The sequence below is a fragment of the Rhincodon typus genome, chromosome 19 (assembly GCF_021869965.1).
Source record: "Rhincodon typus isolate 14 chromosome 19, sRhiTyp1.1, whole genome shotgun sequence".
In the NCBI taxonomy this organism is placed as follows: domain Eukaryota; kingdom Metazoa; phylum Chordata; class Chondrichthyes; order Orectolobiformes; family Rhincodontidae; genus Rhincodon; species Rhincodon typus.
In genome coordinates, this window is record NC_063350.1 from 51,509,982 (window position 1) to 51,528,725 (window position 18,744).

Sequence of the window (18,744 nt, forward strand, 5' to 3'; positions counted from 1 at the left end):
TGATTAGCACTCTCTTTGCCATTTGTTCTGGGGCACATTCACCATCTGTTTCACTTGCTCCTCCTGCCCTTCTTTGCAACAACATTAAACCCATCACTTCCCAGTGCCTTCCATTCCAAAAAGACAAAGATATTCAGCACTTTGTCATAATTGTTTCAATACGTTGTTAATCTAGCATTTATTTGTGCATGTTCAGGACAGCCAGATACATTTTATGGAATTTACAAAGAACAGTACATTCCCAAAAATTACACTTGCCTTTCTAAAATACAAAAAGTACTATACTTTTAAGTGACATTTTGATTTAAGCCAGTGCCACATACTTTATGAGCACCTGTTATGTTTCTGAGTACTTTGTACCATTCTTTAGAACTTTTCCACTGTCATTTTTAACTTACTTAAGCTACAAGTGGTGCTTAACACCACAATCATCAGCAACCAGCACCACTTCTGACCTCATGATGGAGGAAAGGTCACTGATTAAGCAACTGGAGATGGTTGCATCTAGGCCCTACATGGAGGAACTTGCACAGTGGGGTTCTGACACGGAGATGTGCGGCCTCCAACACCCTCAATCACCCTTCTTTGTGCCAGGTAGTGTTATAATTACTTGAAAAAAGGGTGACAGGTCTGTTGTCCACTAGGTGAAATACTAGCTTTAGTATCGAATGTCAAACAACCCCAGATCAGGTAGAGCCAAAGACAGAACTTTCAAATTAGATGGATGCATCAAATGTGTATCTCAAAATGCCATCACCCATTTATGATCCAAGAGGGGATTATGTGCAGGGTTTTCATCAGCCAGAGTTAGTGTACACAAATCCATTGTTTTATTTCAAATTCATCCCCCACAAATGTGCAGTTTCTTTGGGATGTCATTGGATGGTAACTAATGCAGAATCAGATCTTTTTGACAATCCCTCAGCTACTTGATTCAACTTCTCATGAAAAAGCTCAGCTCATCAGGAGCCTGGTTGTTTTGGATTATTTTAAATGTTAACACCATTTTCCTATGCTTACCCCCTCATCCCTTGATATTTTAAGCATCTAGAAACCCACTGGTCTATGTCTCAAGTATACTGAATGAACGAGCATCTACCCTCCTGCAGTAGAGTGATCCAAACATTCACCATCCTCATCTCAATACTATTCGGCCTCCTTCTTATTCTGAGATTGAGTCCCCTAGTTATAGAAACCCTAGCCAGGGGAAACATACCCTCCCACATTTATCCTGCCAAGTTTTGTAAGAATATTGTATGCATTAATTGGAACACCTCTTATTCTGCTAATCTCTTGAAAATGTAAGCCTCCTCAAAGGACAATCCCTCTATCCAGGGGTTTATTAGACTTTCACTGCATTCCTATGGCAAGTATATGCTTCCACAGTTACAGGTCAAATCCGTACAATACTCTAGGTGTGATGCCATCAAGTTCTATATAATGGCAGCAACTTCAATCCTTCTGTACTCAAATTCTCTTGCATAAAGGCCAGCATACCATCTGCCTTCCCAATTGTTGTTGCAATTATAGTACAGTACTGCTATTTCCTTATGAAAAGAAAAACATAACAGGATTTCTAGCTTTGCTACTCATTCAACAGTCTTCAGAGATGCTGAATGGAGAAATGAGGTGTCAGCTGGCAGACAGATATAAAATGGGCATCATGGTCACCCTTCATGTTCCACCTTTGGAGGTGGCCATATTGTCACTGCCCAGTGTGGATTTAGTTGACCATTCGCAACCTTTGTGTGGCAACTGCTGGACCATGTAGCACAGGATAAGCCACTGCTGCAATAAGAAGTGCTTTGGCTGCATGCAGAGTGATGCTAACAAGGTGGGTTCAATCCCCACACTGGCTGAGAACACCACCTTCTCAAACTCCTCCTTCGTCTGAGACGTGGTGGGTGACCTTCAAGTTAAATTACTCACCTCTCTCTGGCTTGACAGCGGCTTAAGGGTCAGTTGGTCTACAACGACTGTACTTTTACTCCTTCATTAGCCTTTAGAGGGGACGGGGGGGGGGGGGGGCGAAGGAAGAAAAGTAATTTTTTGTTTTGCCAGCAACAGTACGAGGCAAGACTGGAGAGAACCAATGGCAACTGGAAGAATCGACAACACAAATATTTACACCTTAAAAACTGCCTCAGCTTTCTCAGTGGTTTTCTCCCAGCTGTTCCAAAGTGTGACCGTGTGGATGGTTATTTTTTGTTGCTGAGATGACTATACTCCATACCAGGGCAGATTTGGGGATAAAATCCTGACCCACGCCATGTACAAAGATATCCTTTCTCAGCATCTGGACCAATTCCCTAAATCTGGACCATCACGGCCCGGTGGTCCTCCAACAGAACCCGACCTCAGCACCTTAGGTCTGGGATATCGCTTTCTCGGTTCACCTTTACCTGACAGGGCCCATTAAAGGACTAACATTAGGCCCAACCCGGTCCCCCCACCGCCAACCCAGACTTTCACTAACTCACTGATCGGACGGTTCGACCTAAAATCACCGCCTGGAGCCAGGTGCAGATAATGGCGACTCGAACTCACTGAGCGGGATCTCACTAATGGCGCTGCTCGCTCCCGCGGCAGGCTCGCACCAATGGCGCTGCTCGCTCCCGCGGCGGGCTCTCGGTAATGGCCGCGGTGCTCGCTCCCGCGGCAGGCTCGCACCAATGGCGCTGCTCGCTCCCGCGGCGGGCTCTCGGTAATGGCCGCGGTGCTCGCTCCCGCGACGCCAGTGAGCTGTGCATGACATCAGCGCGTAATAAGCGCCCGCAGCCAATGGCCTGTCGGTCTGAGATAACAAGGTGGAGAGCTGGATGAACACAGCAGGCCAAGTAGCAGGAAGGCTGACGTTTCGGGCCTAGACCCTTCTTCAGAAATAGGGCAGGGGGTTCTGAAATAAATGGGGAGAGAGGGGGAGGCGGATAGAAGGCCTGTCGGTCTGTTGCCGGGTAACTGGGCCTTGCACAACAACAATAACTTACGTTTGTCTAGCGCCTTTAACAATCAATTGTTCCAAGACATTTCACAGCAGCCCAAAGAGAATAAGGACAGAGGTAGGTTTTGTCTGTCAGACATTCCTGTCCTGAGCTGGTTGTCTGCGCCGCTGTGATCAGTAAAACTGCAGTGTGCTCTCCAGGACGCAAACCACCCCACCCCCGTATACACATTTCGAGTTGAGTTTAAAATAACGCAAAATATTACAGTAGACACCGAGATAGTAGGAACTGCAGATGCTGGAGAATCTGAGATAACAAGGTGTAGAGCTGGATGAACACAGCAGGCCAAGCAGCATCATAGCCCGAAACGTCAGCCTTCTTGCTCCTATGATGCTGCTTGGCCTGCTGTGTGGCCTGCTGTGTTCATCCAGCTCTACACCTTGTTATCTACAGTAGACATCGAAGTGGAGAAAAATACCAGTGACCCTTCCTCAGAACGGACCCAAAACGTTAACTCCGATTTTTTCTTCACAGATGCAGCCAGACCTGGTGAGCTTTTCCACCAACTTCTGTTGTTGTTGTTGTTTATTCATTTAACCTTTCTCTCTTCCAAGCTTACGTCTGGGAATTTGTTTCGTGAGAGTCAGGGTGATCCATGGGCTGGTGTTTCTGCTTATTACATACCTCATGGCGGGGGAGGGGGCTAAGGCTCCTGTAGGATCGTATGAAGCTTTAGCCAGAAGTGGACCCAGTTTCTGTGTCACCATGAGGAGGCAGACGATTTGCAAGTGGAAAGGGTCTGTATTGTAGGAGCTCATATATATTATACATATGTGTGCCCCGCCTTCTCATATTTTTACTAACCTGCACTAAATGCTGAAAGGGGGACATTAACATTCATAAGGTGGTGGCAGAGTAGAACACTTCAGCTGGAGTTTGTTCGGTCTGTCCATTTCTTTCTCTTTTCTTCCTCTTTCTTTTTCTCTCTTAGTGATTCTTTTCTTCACTCCCAAACTCAGTGCGGACCTGGCAAGGCATCCTCTTGGTCTGGCCTGTGTTGGTCTTTCGGCCCAGTATCTCGGCCTGGCCTGTGATGGTCTCTCGGCAGCATGGTATTCTCAGCCCAGCATGGCGGCTTCCTGGCGTGCAAGTGTGTCCCACCCAGGCACGTTCCAGAGGCAGCAAAAGGAAATCAGGGAGGTGGTAGCTTCAGCGGCAGCAGCAATGGCATTGTGGTCCAACGCAGGAAGAGCAAGCGGTGAGGGAGCTCTCCCAGTTTCTCCAGGGCAGTGTCAAGAACAGGCAGCTGAGGTCACCCAGACAGCCAGCTTGGGGAGGACTCAAAGACTGCTGATCTTTTAGCTCAATTCCTTTATTTTTCTAGTTTAAATTAAGAAGAACTTTAATGTTAACTATGGCCTGTGGAATTCATTTCCACAGGAAGGAGTTGATGCCAAAACATTGAATGTATTCAAGAGGCGACTAGATATAACACTTGGTGAGAATGCAATCAAAAGCTTTGGGGAGAAAACAGGATTAAGCTATTGAATTGGACGGTCAGCCATAATCGTGAAGAACGGCAGAGCAGACTTGAAGGGCCAAATGGCCTCCTCCTGCTCCTAAACTTCTATGTTTCTATGTAACTTATTCTATGAACGTAATGCTTAGCTTTTTAACTTTGTTTGTTTTACTATTTTTACTTAAGTTTTTTGTACCCATCACACGATCATTTCGTGAGCTTTGTCCTGAGCATGCGCAAAGTTAGTGCCAAAAGAGTTTCCATGCCAGCATCATGTGATCATCGCTCTTTCTGTGAGAGTACAATACTCCATTTGTATTTGCAAAATCTGCCGTATTACCCACAAAAATGCGACAAAGTGACAAGAATGTTAGCAAGAAGCGTCCTGGTGATAAAATTGCAGATGGTGAACATAAAAGGCTATAACACTGGAAGAGAAGCTAGATGTTATAAAGCGTTTTGAGTGTAATGAGACAACATGTGATATAGCATAACAGGAATAAAGGAGTCTACCTTATGCATCATTAGAGACAATGCAGAAAAGATTAAAGCAAGCTGTATTGCTGGAACAAATCTAAGTGCTGGCAAATTTGTCAGGTCACAGACAAAGAAACTTGAAGAGACAGAGCGGCTTCTAAATGTGTGGACAGAAGATCAAACGAAAAAGCGATCTGGGACCACCCTGCTCACCATAAAAGAGAAAGCCTTATCAATTTATGAAGACCTAACAAAAAAAGCTGAAAATCATGCATATGTGCCTGCCTTTATGCTAACAGTGGCTGGTTTTCTGGTTTTAAGAACCACTGTGCTTTTCATAATATAAAGTTATGTGGCAAAGCTGCCAGTGCAGACAATGGCATTTCCTCCCATTGTAAAAAGTTAATTGACGAAGAAGGCTACAACTTAAGATAAAATTTTCAATCTGGTTGAGATGGGACTGGAAGGGAATGCCATCGAGAACCTAAATTTCTAGAATGAAGCACACACTCCAGACTTTAAAGTGGCGAAGGATCATATGACTGTGCTGCTGGGTGCCAATGCCAGTGGAGACTTAAAGCTTAAGCCTGTGGTGGTGTATCACTCTGCCAACCCGGGAGCCTTGAAAGTTTACTTTAAGTCTACTCTCGGTCAAATAAGAGAGGTTGGATGATGGGGCAAATTTTTTCTGATCTTATTGTTGATGTCTTGGAAGATGATTTTAGAGAGCATTGCGGGAAGAAAAATTTGGATTTCAAGATTCTCCTCATCCTGGATAATGAGCCTAGCCATCCTCCCACCATTGGTAAGCTTTCTGAAAACATCAAAGTGCTATTTCAACCCCCAAACACAACCTCTCTCCTTCAACTCATGGACAAGGGTGCAGTAGCAGCTTTTAAAGCTTATTATTTAAGGCTCACATTTAAGAGTTCGATTGCAGCCACGGGGGGGATAAGGACAGTGTTCTTCAATTTTGGAAGAACTTTAACATCAGGAATACATTTGACATAACCGTGGAGGCCTGGGGTGATGTCAGTAAGGACTGCTTGCATGCAGTTTGGCAGAAGCTTCTCCCAGATTTTTTTTTAAGATTTTTTAAAACCTTTGATCCCCATAAAGTCATCTTGACAATTTTTCAAGATAAGGTGTTAAGTTTACTTTTATTTTAATTATTAGATATGAATTAGACATTTATTGACACTGTGCTATCCTTTGTGTTAGGCTTTTGAGTGATTTTTGAGCAGTTCTGAGTGATTTTTTTAGTGGTCTGCCCCTAACCCCACTTTTCCTGTTATTTCTATAGTGTGATTTTCTATAACGCAATATTGCACAGGAACACAACTGTCGCATTATAGCAGAATCCCATGTACTTGAATACACATGACAATATCTAAATCAGTTCCGTCTTTGGGGTCAATTTCAGCTATTATTCATTGAGCCTTGATCTCTTCCAAGCTTGTATCTGGGAGTTTGATTCATGAGAGTCAGGGTGATCCATGGGCTGGTGTGTCCACATATTAAGTACCTCATGGGGGCTAAAGTTCCTCCACGATCCTCTGAAGCTTTAGCCACAAGTGGACCCAGTTTTTCTGTATCACCATGAGGCAGCAGATGATTTGCAAATAGAGAGGCTCTGTGCTCACATATATGCCTGTCTTTTCATATTTCTGCTAACCCACAGTGAATGCTGAAAGGGGGGCATAGGAGGCCAGAATTAACGGAGCACAGTTATCTCAGATGGTTATGGACCTCATGGAGATTACGGAGATGTGTGTTGGGGGAGGAGAGCTGGACTCAATATGGGTCAATGAGCATAGAGGGAAATTTCTGCTCATGCAACCAGATAAGCAGCTGAATAATTTAGCATCAATGGAGAAGGTGAGAGCTGAGGTGGAACTAACTATAGTGAAAAGTAATGCTGTGCTTTCAGATGGCATTGCAAAAGGGTAACATTAGGTGAGAAATAGAAGGGGATTGAGGATAGAACCTCGTGTGACACCAGAAGTAATCGCGTGGGAGGTGACTGTTTACTAACAATGGGTGGTTTGTGTTTGCACCACCAGGTCAAGTACAGCATGAGGTTAGATTAAGGTCACTCTGCTCTTTTAAACTGAAAGCAAAACTCCCTCTATTTATTTAAAGTGGAAGTAAAGCCTCCTCCATACTGTCCCCATCCGACACTCCCAGGATAGATGCAATACGAGGTTAGATGCAGAGTAAAACTTCTTCTACTCTTCTAAATTGAGTGTAAAGCCCTCTCTACTTATTTAGACTGAACATAAAGCTCACTCCACCCCAATCCTTGCAGTGCCCATTGGTCTCTACAAGTCTGTATTGTGCCGATGAGCACTACGTGCTCCCTGTCCAGGGAAGCATGAACACAGATGTAACCGTGAAAGAGGGGCAGTTAGGAAACAACAAGCCTCTCCACAGATCGTTGTCTGGACCTGTCAGTGGCCACCTTGGCCAGGCCAGGAGTACACCAGCAAGAAAGCCCTCTGATTTGACTACCCCTCCCTGCACAGTGTGCCCCTAGATCAGGAGTGTGGGGCTGAAGGGCTAATCTATTTATCAGTGGTCAAGGACAGACCTCTGTTGAGTCTTAACAAGAAGAAATACTCATCTTAAATAAGGTGTCATTTATTGTATGATAGCAATAGGTACAATTAACATTAGCCATTAATCAGTTAGGCATAATTACAATTATGAGGAGTCAGCTATGTCATGTCAGTCTCCACTGGGATCTTGTTCAAGACTAACTGTTTCTCCACCCAAAAACTGTGACAGATTATCACACTGGGAGGAGATAATGCAACTTGAACTAATTCATTTTGGAATCATTACTGTACACAACATCCCCCAACCTTTTATTCCTCCATGATTAATGACTATACATTGACATTCATAACTACTTTTATGTTTATGACTACCCCACTTTCCCTTAGTCTCTAACTTCACAAAAGTAGGCAATATGGGAGTTGCACAAGTCTTCCCAAATGCATTCCCTCCTGACTTGGAAAATTAGTAACTATTTGGCTTGAGGACTGTTGACCTTGATTCTGATTTTCTGTAAATCATTTACATGCTGGAGGATCTTCTATCTGATAGAGTCATGGAGCTGTACAGCATGGAAATGGATCCTTCAGTCCGACTCATTCATGCCTACCACATATCCTAAATTACACTAATCCCATTTGCCAGTATTTGGCCCATATCCCTTTAAACCCTTCCAATTCATGTACCCATCCAGATGCCTTTTAAAATGTTGTAATTGTACCAGCCTCCACCACTTCCTCTGGCAGCTCATTCCATACACGCACCATGTCTGCATGAAAAAGTTGCCCCTTAGGTCCCCTTTTAAATCTTTCCCCTCTCACCTTAAACCTATGTCCTCCAGTTTTGGACTTCCACAGGTAAATGACCTTGGCTACTCACCCTATCCATGTCCCTCATGATTTTATAAACTTCTTTAAGATCACCCACACAGTCTCTGACACTCAAGGGAAAATAGCCTCAACCTATTCAGCCTCCCCCTATACTCAAACCCTCCAACCCTGGTAACATCCTTGTAAATCTTTTCTGAACCCTCTCAAGCTTCACAATATCCTTTCTAAAGCAGGGAGACGAGAATTGAACGCAGTATTCCAAAAGTGGCCTAACCAATAGTTGTACAGCCGCAACATGACTTCCCAGCTCCTACACTCAGTGCGCTGACCAATGAAGGCAAGCATGCCAAATGCCTTCTACATTCTCCTGTCTTTCAAAGAACTATGAACCTGCACTCCAAGGTTCTTTTGTTCAGCAACATTCCCCAGGACCTTACCATTAAGTGTGTAAATCCTGCCCTGATTTGCCTTACCAAAATGCAACACCTCACATTTATCTAAACTAAACTCCATCTGCCAATTCTTAGTTCACCAGCCCATCTGATCGAGGTCACATTGTACTTTGATGTAACCTTCTTGGCTGTCCACTACACCACCTGTTTTGGTGTCATCTTCAAACTTACTAACCATACCTCCCATGTTCACATCCAAATCATTTGTGTAAATGACAAAAAGCAGCACCGATCCTTGTAGTACATCGCTTGTCACAGGCCTCCAGTCTGAAATGCAACTCTCCACCACCACCCTCTGTCTCCTTTGAGTCAGTTCTGTATCCAAATGGCTAGTTCTCTTTGTATTCCATATGATCTAACCTTGTTAACCAGTCTACCATGCAGAACCTTATCGAACGTCTTAATGAAGTCCATATAGATCATGTCCACCACTTTGCCTTCATTATTCTTTGTTACTTCTCCAAAAAATTCAAGTTAATGAGACCGATTTCCCACACATATCCCTAATCTGTCCTTGCCTTTCCAAATACATGTAAATTCTGTCCCTCAGATCCCCTCCAACAACTTGCCCACTACTGATGTCAGGCTCACCAGTCTATACTTACCTGGCCTTTCCTTACCACCTTTCTTAAATAGTGTCACCATGTTAGCCAACCTCCAGTCTTTTGGCACCTCACCTGTGGCTATCAAAGATACAAATATCTCAGCAAAGGGCCCAGCAATCACTTCCCTAGCTTCCCACAGAGGTCTAAGGTACACCTGATCAGGTCCCAAGAATTTATCCACCTTTATGCATATTAAGACCCCCTCCAATGCCAGCACATCTTTCCTTACAAAACAAGGCCGAAAACTACTCACAATATTCCAAATGTAGTCTGACCATAGTTTTACCCAACATTAGCAGTATATCTCTGCTCTTGTACTCTAGCTCTCTTGAAATGAATGCTAAGATTGCATTTGCCTCCCTAACTGCCAAGTGAACCTGCATGTTAACCTTAAAAGAATCCTAAACTAGGGCTAAGCTCCTTTGTGCTTCAGATTTCCAAAATGTTTCCCCATTTAAAAAATAGCCTACACCTCTATTTTTCCAAGAAAACTGCATAATCTTGCACTTTTCCACACTGTATTCCATCTGCCACTTCTTTGCCACTTCTGGTCTGTCTAAGTCCTTCAGCGGCCTCCCTGCTTCGTCAACACTACCTGTCTATCCACCTATCTTTGTCATCTGCAAACTTAGCAACATTGCCCTCAGTTCCTTCACCCACATCCTTAATATATAATGTGAATAGTTGTGATCCTAATACTGACCCTTGTGGAACTCACTGGCTGCCATCTTGAAAAAGACTCCATTATCCCCACTCTCTGCTTCTACCAGTCAGCCAAGTCTCTATCCATGCCAGTACTTTGCTCTTATCTTATTTAGCAGCCTCCTATGTGGTACTTTGTCAAAAACCTTCTGGAAATCCAAACAGATCACAAGCCTTGTCTAACTTGCTCATTACCTGCTCAAAGAATTCGATCAGATGTATCAGGCATGACATTCCCCTGAGAAAGCTGTACTGAATCAACCCTATTTTACCATACACTTCCAAGTACACTGCATTTTCATCCTTAATAATAGACTCTAAAATCTAAACAACGACCGAGGTCAGGCTAATGAGCTTATAGTTTCCTGTCTTCTGCCTCCCTCCCTTCTTAAACAGGGGTGTTCCATTAGACATTTTCCAGTCTATGGGACTGTCCCTGATTCCTGAAAGATCGCCACCAATGCCTCCACAATCTTCTCGCTATCTCCTTCAGAACTCTGGGGTGAAGTCCATCTGGTCCTGGTTATTTATCCACCTTCAGAATTTTCAGCTTCCCCAGCATCTCTTCAGTGATGGCCACTACACTTACCTCTGTTCCTGACTCTCTAAATTCTGGTATGTTGTTGGTATCTTCCACCATTAAGGCTGATGCAAAGTACCTATTCAGTTCCTCTGCAATTTCTTTGTTCGCCATTACTACTTCCCTGGCTTCATTTTCCAGTGATCCAGTGTCCACTCTTGCCTCTCTCTTACCTTCCATATAATCTAAAAAAACTCTTGTAATCTTTTATGTTACTAACTAGCTTACCCTGATATTTCATCTTCCCCTTATTGCGTTTTAAGTTAACCTCTGCTGGTTTTTAAAAAAGCTTCCCAATCCTCCGGCTTCCTACTAATCTTCACTACATTGTATGCTTTTTCTTTGCTTCTTTGCTGTCCCTGACTTCCCTTATCAGCCCTAGTTGGCTCATCCACCCCTTAGCATGTTAGTTTTACCATTATAGGCTGTAACTTTTTTCTCATCAGCCATGGTATCAGACCTGATAAGATAGCAACACTTGTTTGAAGTTAAAACTAATTAGATATTCATTGACATACATAAATAGGTTAGGTTGTGTAATTTCTCCATGAAATCACTCTAGCATCTTTTCTAATGGAGGCATATTATCTATTGTACCATTTCTAACAGTGGTGGACACGTTAACCTGTGGCAGAGTGAGCATTTGGCTTTTTGCTGTTTTGAAATTGTATCCCATTTCTGCACATTTTCTTTCAAGATCAAATGGAGTTTAAATCCATACTGCTACTCACCATGTCATATCTTTTATATGTTAACCATCTGATGGCCTGTGGTTGGGGTAGTTCACTGCACCAATCTTCCTTTCTTATTGAGTATAAGGGCCTGCGTATTTATCAGTAGTGGAGGAAAGACTTCTGTTCTCTATAGTCCTGATAAGATTAGGCAATAATTACAATAATCAGAAACTAGGTATGTCACATCTGACTTCTTTGGGAATTTGTGCAAAACTAACTTTCTCTACTCAAAGACTTTGTAATAACATTAGATTGGGTGGAACTCATGCAACTTAAACATTAGCTCTCAAAACCAGTACCTCGTACAAGTACAATCTCTCCAGCACGTTAATATTCTCTTTAACTAACACCCTTCTCCTCTTCCTTTCCTACATTTGCTGGATGCCTTGCACTGCTACCTTTTTTGAGCCAAGTCTATTTATCACCAATATGTCACATGTGAGTACCTGAGCCTACAGCTCACGAACCTTGCTTATTATGGCTTGTGCCCTTGCAAACATGCAATGTAAAGCTAATTTAGACTTATTTGCATTGTCTTAGCTTGACTTCAGCTCATATCTTAATTTTTTCTTTCAATGCAATCTATCTCTTCCAATCATTTGCATAACTTGTTTTTCCATATTAAGGAAACATCCTGGTTATCTTTCCCTGTCAAGTTAGCAAACTGCTGCATGAGAATATACCAAATGACAGACAAATGTGTGAATGTACAGATGGTGCAGAAGGGAGGTTTTTACATTCCTGAGTCATTGGGACCAGTTTTGGGGGACGTATGACATACTGAAGCCAACAATTCGCACTTCTTCAGAGTCCTAGTTCATTATTACCACACCTCATCTTCCCTGTTATTGTCTCTAGATACCTGTCAGTATTCTCTATTGAATGTTCCTCTAAACATTTAATATTCTAAGGATACTTGTTTCCTTTCCTGGACAGTATTTTAACATATCCCTTAAACAGGACGTTTGATGAGATTAATAGTTGTTCATTTATGGAATTGCTGTACTTTTGCCTTATTTCTTTATGTTTCTATTTTGTACCTAGGTACCTTTGTACCTAAGATGGTGCCGTGAATGGCAACTTTATACAGTTTTCACCATACTCCTGTACTTGAGTACACGTGGCAATAAACCTAATTCTAATTCTTTTTTGATATTGTTACCTTCAAAAACAACCTGTGATCATTTAAGAACAACTATTTTTGACAGATATTTTTGTTTATTCGTTAGACAGAATTTACAGATGACTGGAGACTATTGTGTTCATGATTAGTGGTTTGAGATGTTTATACTGGGGCTCAATATTCACATACAGAGTAAAATACTGATCTCTCAGTTCCATGCGATGTAGCCTAGTAACCTCCAACCTCAATTGTTCCAGAGTTTTCGAGGAAGTGAAGTTCATCTCCTTTTCCCCTGTGTAATCTGGATCCTCTGGATAAAGTTCATCCCCAGGATACAAAATTGCATAGCCATCAGAAGCAAGGAGATGGATTGGAAGCCATCGCTCACAGCCTTCCAATGCCCGATGATGGCAAAACTGCTGCAGATCTTGGAAACGGGGTAATCGGCAAAGTCTGCTCAGTTCATACCATTGTGGGGGAGCGAAGTAAAATTTCCCCAAATTATAGCCTTCAATAAAATCAGATGGGGACATCCAGTTGTAAGAAACAGTTTCATGGCCATCTTGCATTGTGAAAGGAATCTCTTGCAAACAACAGATGAAGAATGCAGTATCAAAACGTTTTCTCTTCATGTACGTGGGGGTTAACCAATTACTCCATTCCTTCAATGCCCAAATATTTGGTATACAGTCCAGCTGTTTGCAAAGTTTTATAAAATTTGCTGCATTTTTCTGTACAAGCGGCTTCCAATTTGCAAGTTCTTTTTGATCGTACTGTGGAAGCTTTATGGCCCCTTGGCTGCTCAAACATGTTTCAGGGGTATTTGGCTTCACAAGTAGAATCCCTGATTCTTCAAAGGTTTCCCTAATAGCACAAATACGGAAAGCTACTTCTCCAGGGATTTCCGATCCGAGCTTTCTCCTGTCCATTGCAAGAATTGGAGGTCTCTTGGATGTTTGCTTGACTGTACCTAGTTTAAAGTTCGGTGGCTTGCAAAAGGGTTGAAACATCTGAATCCACTCACTGGAAAAATCAGACGGACTGACTGTACCTCCAGGGAACACCTGAGCATGAGGCATGAAACTGCTTTTTGCGCTCCGCCGTAACATAAGTACAGCATAATCAAAGACAGGCATCTCCAACCATGAGTGAATTACATCTGTCTCTTGTTTAGACACTGAATGTGGAGGCTGACAACCCTGTGTACTGGTGGAACCTTTATCCACAAAGCAATTTCGAATACCTGAAGTTAAGATGACAGTGGCTGCTTCTTTCCAATACTTTAAGTCTCGGTTCATCTTTGCTGCAAAAGGGTACAATCTATTAATTTATTAGTTGTTGCTGCACTGTACAGCTCTTACAGCTCATCAGCAACCCCAATGCCATCTTGCTCAAACCAGCCACCCCAGCAATTTCTAATACTGGGGGCTCAAATCTTCCCCAAAGAACTCTTAAAAACAGCAGATTTACTAGAAAGCTTGTAGACCTTGTTAAGCATAAAAAAACCCCAGCCCTACATAATATAAGATCCCCACCGAACACACTCCCCATAATGCCACCTGGTCAACTTTGCAAGATCCCCCAATCCCAACCAAAATAATACACAGTAATTGTGCTAGTGGAAATTTGATCACTGATCTGGATTTCAACTCCTGAAGAGGGCAATTAGGCAGTGCATTGGGTAAAATGAGGATTGTAAATCACCCTCTTTAATTCCATTCATGTTCTGCCATGTCACAATCTTTCTCACTTGATGTTGCTGCAACCTTATTACAATATTGCCTGGAGACCTAAAGAAAGAAGAACCACTAGTTTACCTGTTACAACAAAGTTACCAGGAACTGGATTATAGGCCAATCAAGGCCCAGGTAAATATTGACTTTTTTTAAAAAAAAAACTTGTTTCTTTGCGAACCACAAGGATAGGTCCTCTGGACTTCTAGAGAGGCCTTGGGTTTCATCATGCGATTCTTCCCAAATACCTCTCACCATCAATGAAAACATCCTCCTCAATCTAACCCACCACTCTGCTCCCACAAACCCTACTGCAATTCTTCAGGTAAACTCAAACCCCAAGCCACCACTCCTCACCCCCCACCCCCCGAACCGAGCTTCTTAAATCAGCCCACGACCCCCTTTGTCCTCAAACCCCATTCCTTCAACACCACATTCTTGTTTCCCTCTTCAATGCCCCCCATACTCTATGACAGCCAGCAGCCGTACTCCCGAGTGCCCAGCCCCTTACCACGACTTTACCATTTTCACTTGTAGGCCAGTTTAGGTTCACATTCCGAAAGCCTGTACACTGCTGAAATGTGGGATAACAAGGTGCAGAGCTGGATGAACACAGTAGGCCAAGCAGCATCATAGGAGCAGGAAGGCTGATGTTTCGGGCCTAGAGGTCTAGGCCTAGGTCTAGGTCTGCTGTGTTCATCCAGCTCTGCACCTTGTTATCTCAGATTCTCCAGCATCTGCAGTTCCTACTATCTCTGAAACATTGCTGAAATGTATTGGGGGAGGGGTGGCCGGGGCTTTCCTATCCCTGGATCGGGCGACAGCTTCGGGGTTTTATCTTACCGTGCCCACCCTTCCCTGTAGTTTGTATATAAAAAGCAGCGGGTGCAGTGTTGGAGTTATATACCCACCGGCTGAAGTATTGACACTGATTCTAACTCCTCGCCCGTTACGTGCGACACGTTTTGTTTCCGCTTCGTTACCGAGGTTGGTTCCGGATCACAGTTTCGTTAAGTTTCCGAAGCTGCTGACAACCTGTCTTCACCGGCTGTGCACAGATCCGGAACATGAGCAAAAACAACGCTCCAGCTCTGAGCTTGCACAGCCATTTACAAGGTTACCTCACCGAGTGCGCCTGCGCACGGTCCCAGGCACGACACTTCTGCGGCTCGTTCAAACTCTGCGTTGCCCATGTGCACAGCCAAGGCGTGACACTGACTCAGCAATTTGGGGAAACAGTAACTCATGCAGCGTCTGTGGACAAAAAGCAGAGTTAACATTTTGGGTCCAGTTGACCCCTCTTCAGAACCCAGGAATTTTGGGTTGGTGAGGTAGATATAAAGAATTTGTAGACACAATAAAAAATCTGCACATGCTGGAATCCAAGGTAGACAAACAGGAGGCTGGGAGAACACAGCAAGCCAGGTAACATATGGAGGAAAGGAGCAGTCAACGTTTCGGATATAACCCCTCTTCAGATACACCTGGCTTGCTGTGTTCTTCCAGTCTCCTGTTTGTCTACCTTGGATTCCAGCATGTGCAGTTTGTTATTGTTTATTCTTTTTTATTATTCTTTGCAGACAAAGCTGAGGCTGGAAGAACACAGCAAGCCAGGCAGCATCTGGAGGAAAGGAGCAGTCAACCTTTCGGGTATAACCCTTCTTCGGATGCTGCCTGGCTTGCTGTGTTCTTCCAGCTTTGTCTACAAAACTGAGGTGAGAGTAACAGCCTTTGACATCAAAGCCGCATTTGACCAAGTGTGGCATCAAGGAGCCCTAGCAAAATTGGAATCAATAGATATTGGGGAAAAAGCTCTCTGCAGCTTAGAGTCATACCCGGCACATAGAAAGAGGTCGTGGTTGTTGGAAGTCAGTCATGTCAGACCTAGCACATCTCTGCAGGAGTTCCTCAGGATAGTGTCCTCGGCCCAGCCATCTTCAGCTGCTTCATCAATGACATTCCTTCTATCATAAAGTCAGAGTGGGGATGTTCGCTGATAATTACACAGTGTTCAGCACTATTCACAACTTCTCTGATACTAAAGCAGTCCATGTTCAAATGAAACAAGATCTGGACAATATCCAGGCTTGGGCTGACAAGTGGCAAGTAACATGATTTAGATTTAGATTTTATTATCACGTGTACCGAAATACAGTGAAAATCTTTGTTTACGAGCAGTACAGACAAATCACGGCAAGCAAAGGATGTACAGATCAAAAAGACTTAGAGGCATACAGGTTACATTGCTGGGTTCGTTATTTGAGGCTAGAGTCCATTCAACAGTCTGATAGTGGGCGGAAAAAAAAGCTGGACTGTGCTATGCACACCACCTTCTGTAGTTTCCCACGGTCCAGGGCAGAGCAGTTGCCACACCAGGCTGTTTTGCACCCAGACAGTATGCTTTCGATGGTGCATCTGTAGAAGTTGATGAGGGACCTTATGAACATGCCAAATTTCCTGAGCTGAATGAGGAAGAAGAAGCGTTGTTGTGCTTTCTTAACTGTCACATTTACGTGGAAAGTCCAGGACAGTTATCATCACTCCAAGGAACTTGATGTTCTTCACTCTCTCAATCTCAGTTCCGTTGATGTAGATGGGGGGGGCGTGTTCTCCTACTTTCTTTCTGAAGTCGATTTCAGTTCTTTAGTTTTGCCAATGTTGAGAGACAGATTGTTTTCATTGTACCAACACAAATGCCAAGCTATGACCATCACCAAGAAGAGAATCTAACCACTGCCCCTTGACATTCAATGGTGTTACCATCACTGAATTCCCCCACTATCAACATGCAAGGGGGTACTATTGACCAGAAACTCAACTGGACTTGCCACATAAACACAGTGGCTACAAGAGCAGGTCAGAGGCTTGGAATACTGCGGTGAATATCTCACCTCCTGACTCCCAAAGCCTGTCCAATGTCTCCAAGGCACAAGTCAGGAATGCAATGGAATGCTCCCCACTTGCCTGGATGGGTGCAGCTCCAACAACACTCAAGAAGCTTGGTACCATCCAGAAAAAAAACAGTCCACTTGATTGGCACTATATCCGTTCGGTCCACCACTGATGCTCAGTAGCAGCAGTGTGTACGATCTACAAGACACACTACGGAAATTCACCAAAAATCCTCAGATAGCACCTTCCAAACCCACAAGCATTTCCATCTAGAAGGACAAAACAACAGATACCTGGGAGAATCATTACCTTCAAGTTCCCCTCCAAGCCACTCACTATCCTAACTTGGAAGTGTATTGCTGTTCCTTCATTGTCGCTGGGTCAAAATTCTCGAATTTCCTCCCTAACAGCAGTGTGGGTCAACACACAGCAGGTGGACTGCAGCGGTTCAAGAAGGCAGCTCACCACTACCTTCTCAAGGGCTGGTAGAGATGGCAATAAATACTGGCTAGTCGGCAACAGCCACATCCCACAAATGAATAAATAAAGATAAAAACAGCCCACCTCTGAGCTGGCACGTTACACACTACAAAACATTACTCCATCTATGGGTCAGGATGACCATGCAGCAAGAATAGAAAGAGTTGCAGCTGGCATTACAACAGGATCATATTTATAATAAAAGAATTAAATTTCCTATCAGGTTGCCTTAAATGTATATACTAAATTGGGATTGTCCCTTTTTCACTTTCCATTTTGTCTCTGTGAAGTTCCATGCTAGCATAATAATTTAAAATCTTTAGAGATTCTGAGTTGCTTTTTGACATTAGGAAAACCAGGTACTTTGACAAAGTCTGAGCAAAGGAAGGGTAACTAAAAGCTGACTTGAAGAAGTGGGGTTCAAGCAGGGACTTAAAGGAGAGGAAGCTGGTAGAGCAGTAGGTAAGCAGCTGAAGGCACAGCATTAATTGAAGGGGCATGCACAAATGGCTGAAATAAGAAGGGTAGTGGGGAGGTTGTAGGGCTGGAGGAGCAGTCCTACAAAATAGTCGACAAGCACAAAATAGTCAAACAACAACCTGACATAGTCATGTTCATGGAATCATATCCTCAGGACAATGTCCCAAATACCACCATCCCTTGGTATGCCCAGTCCCACTGACAGGACAGAACCACCATAGTTGGTGGCACAGTGGTATACAGTCAGGATACAGTTGCCCTTGGAGTCTTCAGCATTGATTCCAAACCACAAGTAGTCTTTTGGCATCACGCCAAACATGTGAAGGTAATCTGCTGTTTACCATCCATGATGCCACCCACCCATCCAGCCCCCTCTGCACCCAAAAAAAAGCTGGTGAATGAGTTCTCCATGTTGGAGGAGGCACTGAGGGATTCAGGGCAATAGAATGATGGGAGACTTCAATATTCATCAACAAGCTTGGCTCTGTAGCACCAATACTGACCCAGTCCTAAAGATCATAGTCTGTAGACTGGGCCTGTGTCAGTTGGTGAGGGAACCAACAAAAGGAAAAGATGTCCTTTGACCTCATTCTCATTAATCATAAGAACTAGGAGCAGGAGTAGGCAATTCAGCCCATG

The 18,744-nt window shown here is 43.6% G+C and overlaps 2 protein-coding genes across 8 annotated transcripts in view; both read right to left on the reverse strand.

Annotated features, from left to right (window-relative positions):
• Positions 1 to 15,275, reverse strand: part of cstf1 (cleavage stimulation factor, 3' pre-RNA, subunit 1) — a 37,930-nt gene extending 22,655 nt beyond the window's left edge. Inside the window, exon 1 of one of the 5 annotated variants that reach the window (XM_048608143.1) lies at positions 15,165 to 15,275. The gene's annotated coding sequence lies outside the window, so the exon portion shown is untranslated. Of the gene's footprint in view, positions 1 to 1,929; positions 2,005 to 2,480; positions 2,655 to 11,394; positions 12,520 to 15,164 lie in introns of those variants that run through there. The other 4 variants (XM_048608145.1, XM_048608144.1, XM_020529694.2 and 1 more) reach the window with 4 other exon arrangements.
• LOC109930151 (acyl-coenzyme A diphosphatase NUDT19-like) lies at positions 12,596 to 15,372 on the reverse strand. Of its 3 annotated transcripts, none has more exons than XM_048608142.1 (2): positions 15,165 to 15,372; positions 12,596 to 13,840 (listed from the first exon to the last, which is right to left on the reverse strand). In XM_048608142.1, exon 2 carries the CDS (start codon positions 13,816 to 13,818, stop codon positions 12,634 to 12,636), a length of 1,185 nt encoding a protein of 394 aa, XP_048464099.1. In that variant the 5' UTR covers positions 13,819 to 13,840; positions 15,165 to 15,372; the 3' UTR covers positions 12,596 to 12,633. The 3 variants fall into 3 exon arrangements, with proteins under 3 accessions (XP_048464099.1, XP_020385279.2, XP_048464098.1); XM_020529690.2 differs by having other exon boundaries at positions 12,596 to 13,823; positions 15,165 to 15,280; XM_048608141.1 differs by lacking the exon at positions 15,165 to 15,372 and adding an exon at positions 14,776 to 14,976 and having other exon boundaries at positions 12,596 to 13,823.
• Positions 15,373 to 18,744: the final 3,372 nt, after the last annotated feature.

Excerpts from the sequence above, each read along its gene's own strand:
- LOC109930151 (XM_048608141.1), bottom strand. The coding sequence starts at position 14,887 with ATGATGCTGCTTGGCCTACTGTGTTCATCCAGCTCTGCACCTTGTTAT. Across the intron at positions 13,824-14,775 it reads CTGGCCTACAAGTGAAAATG|CAAAGATGAACCGAGACTTA; the intron begins GTAAAGTCGTGG and ends ACCCTTTTGCAG.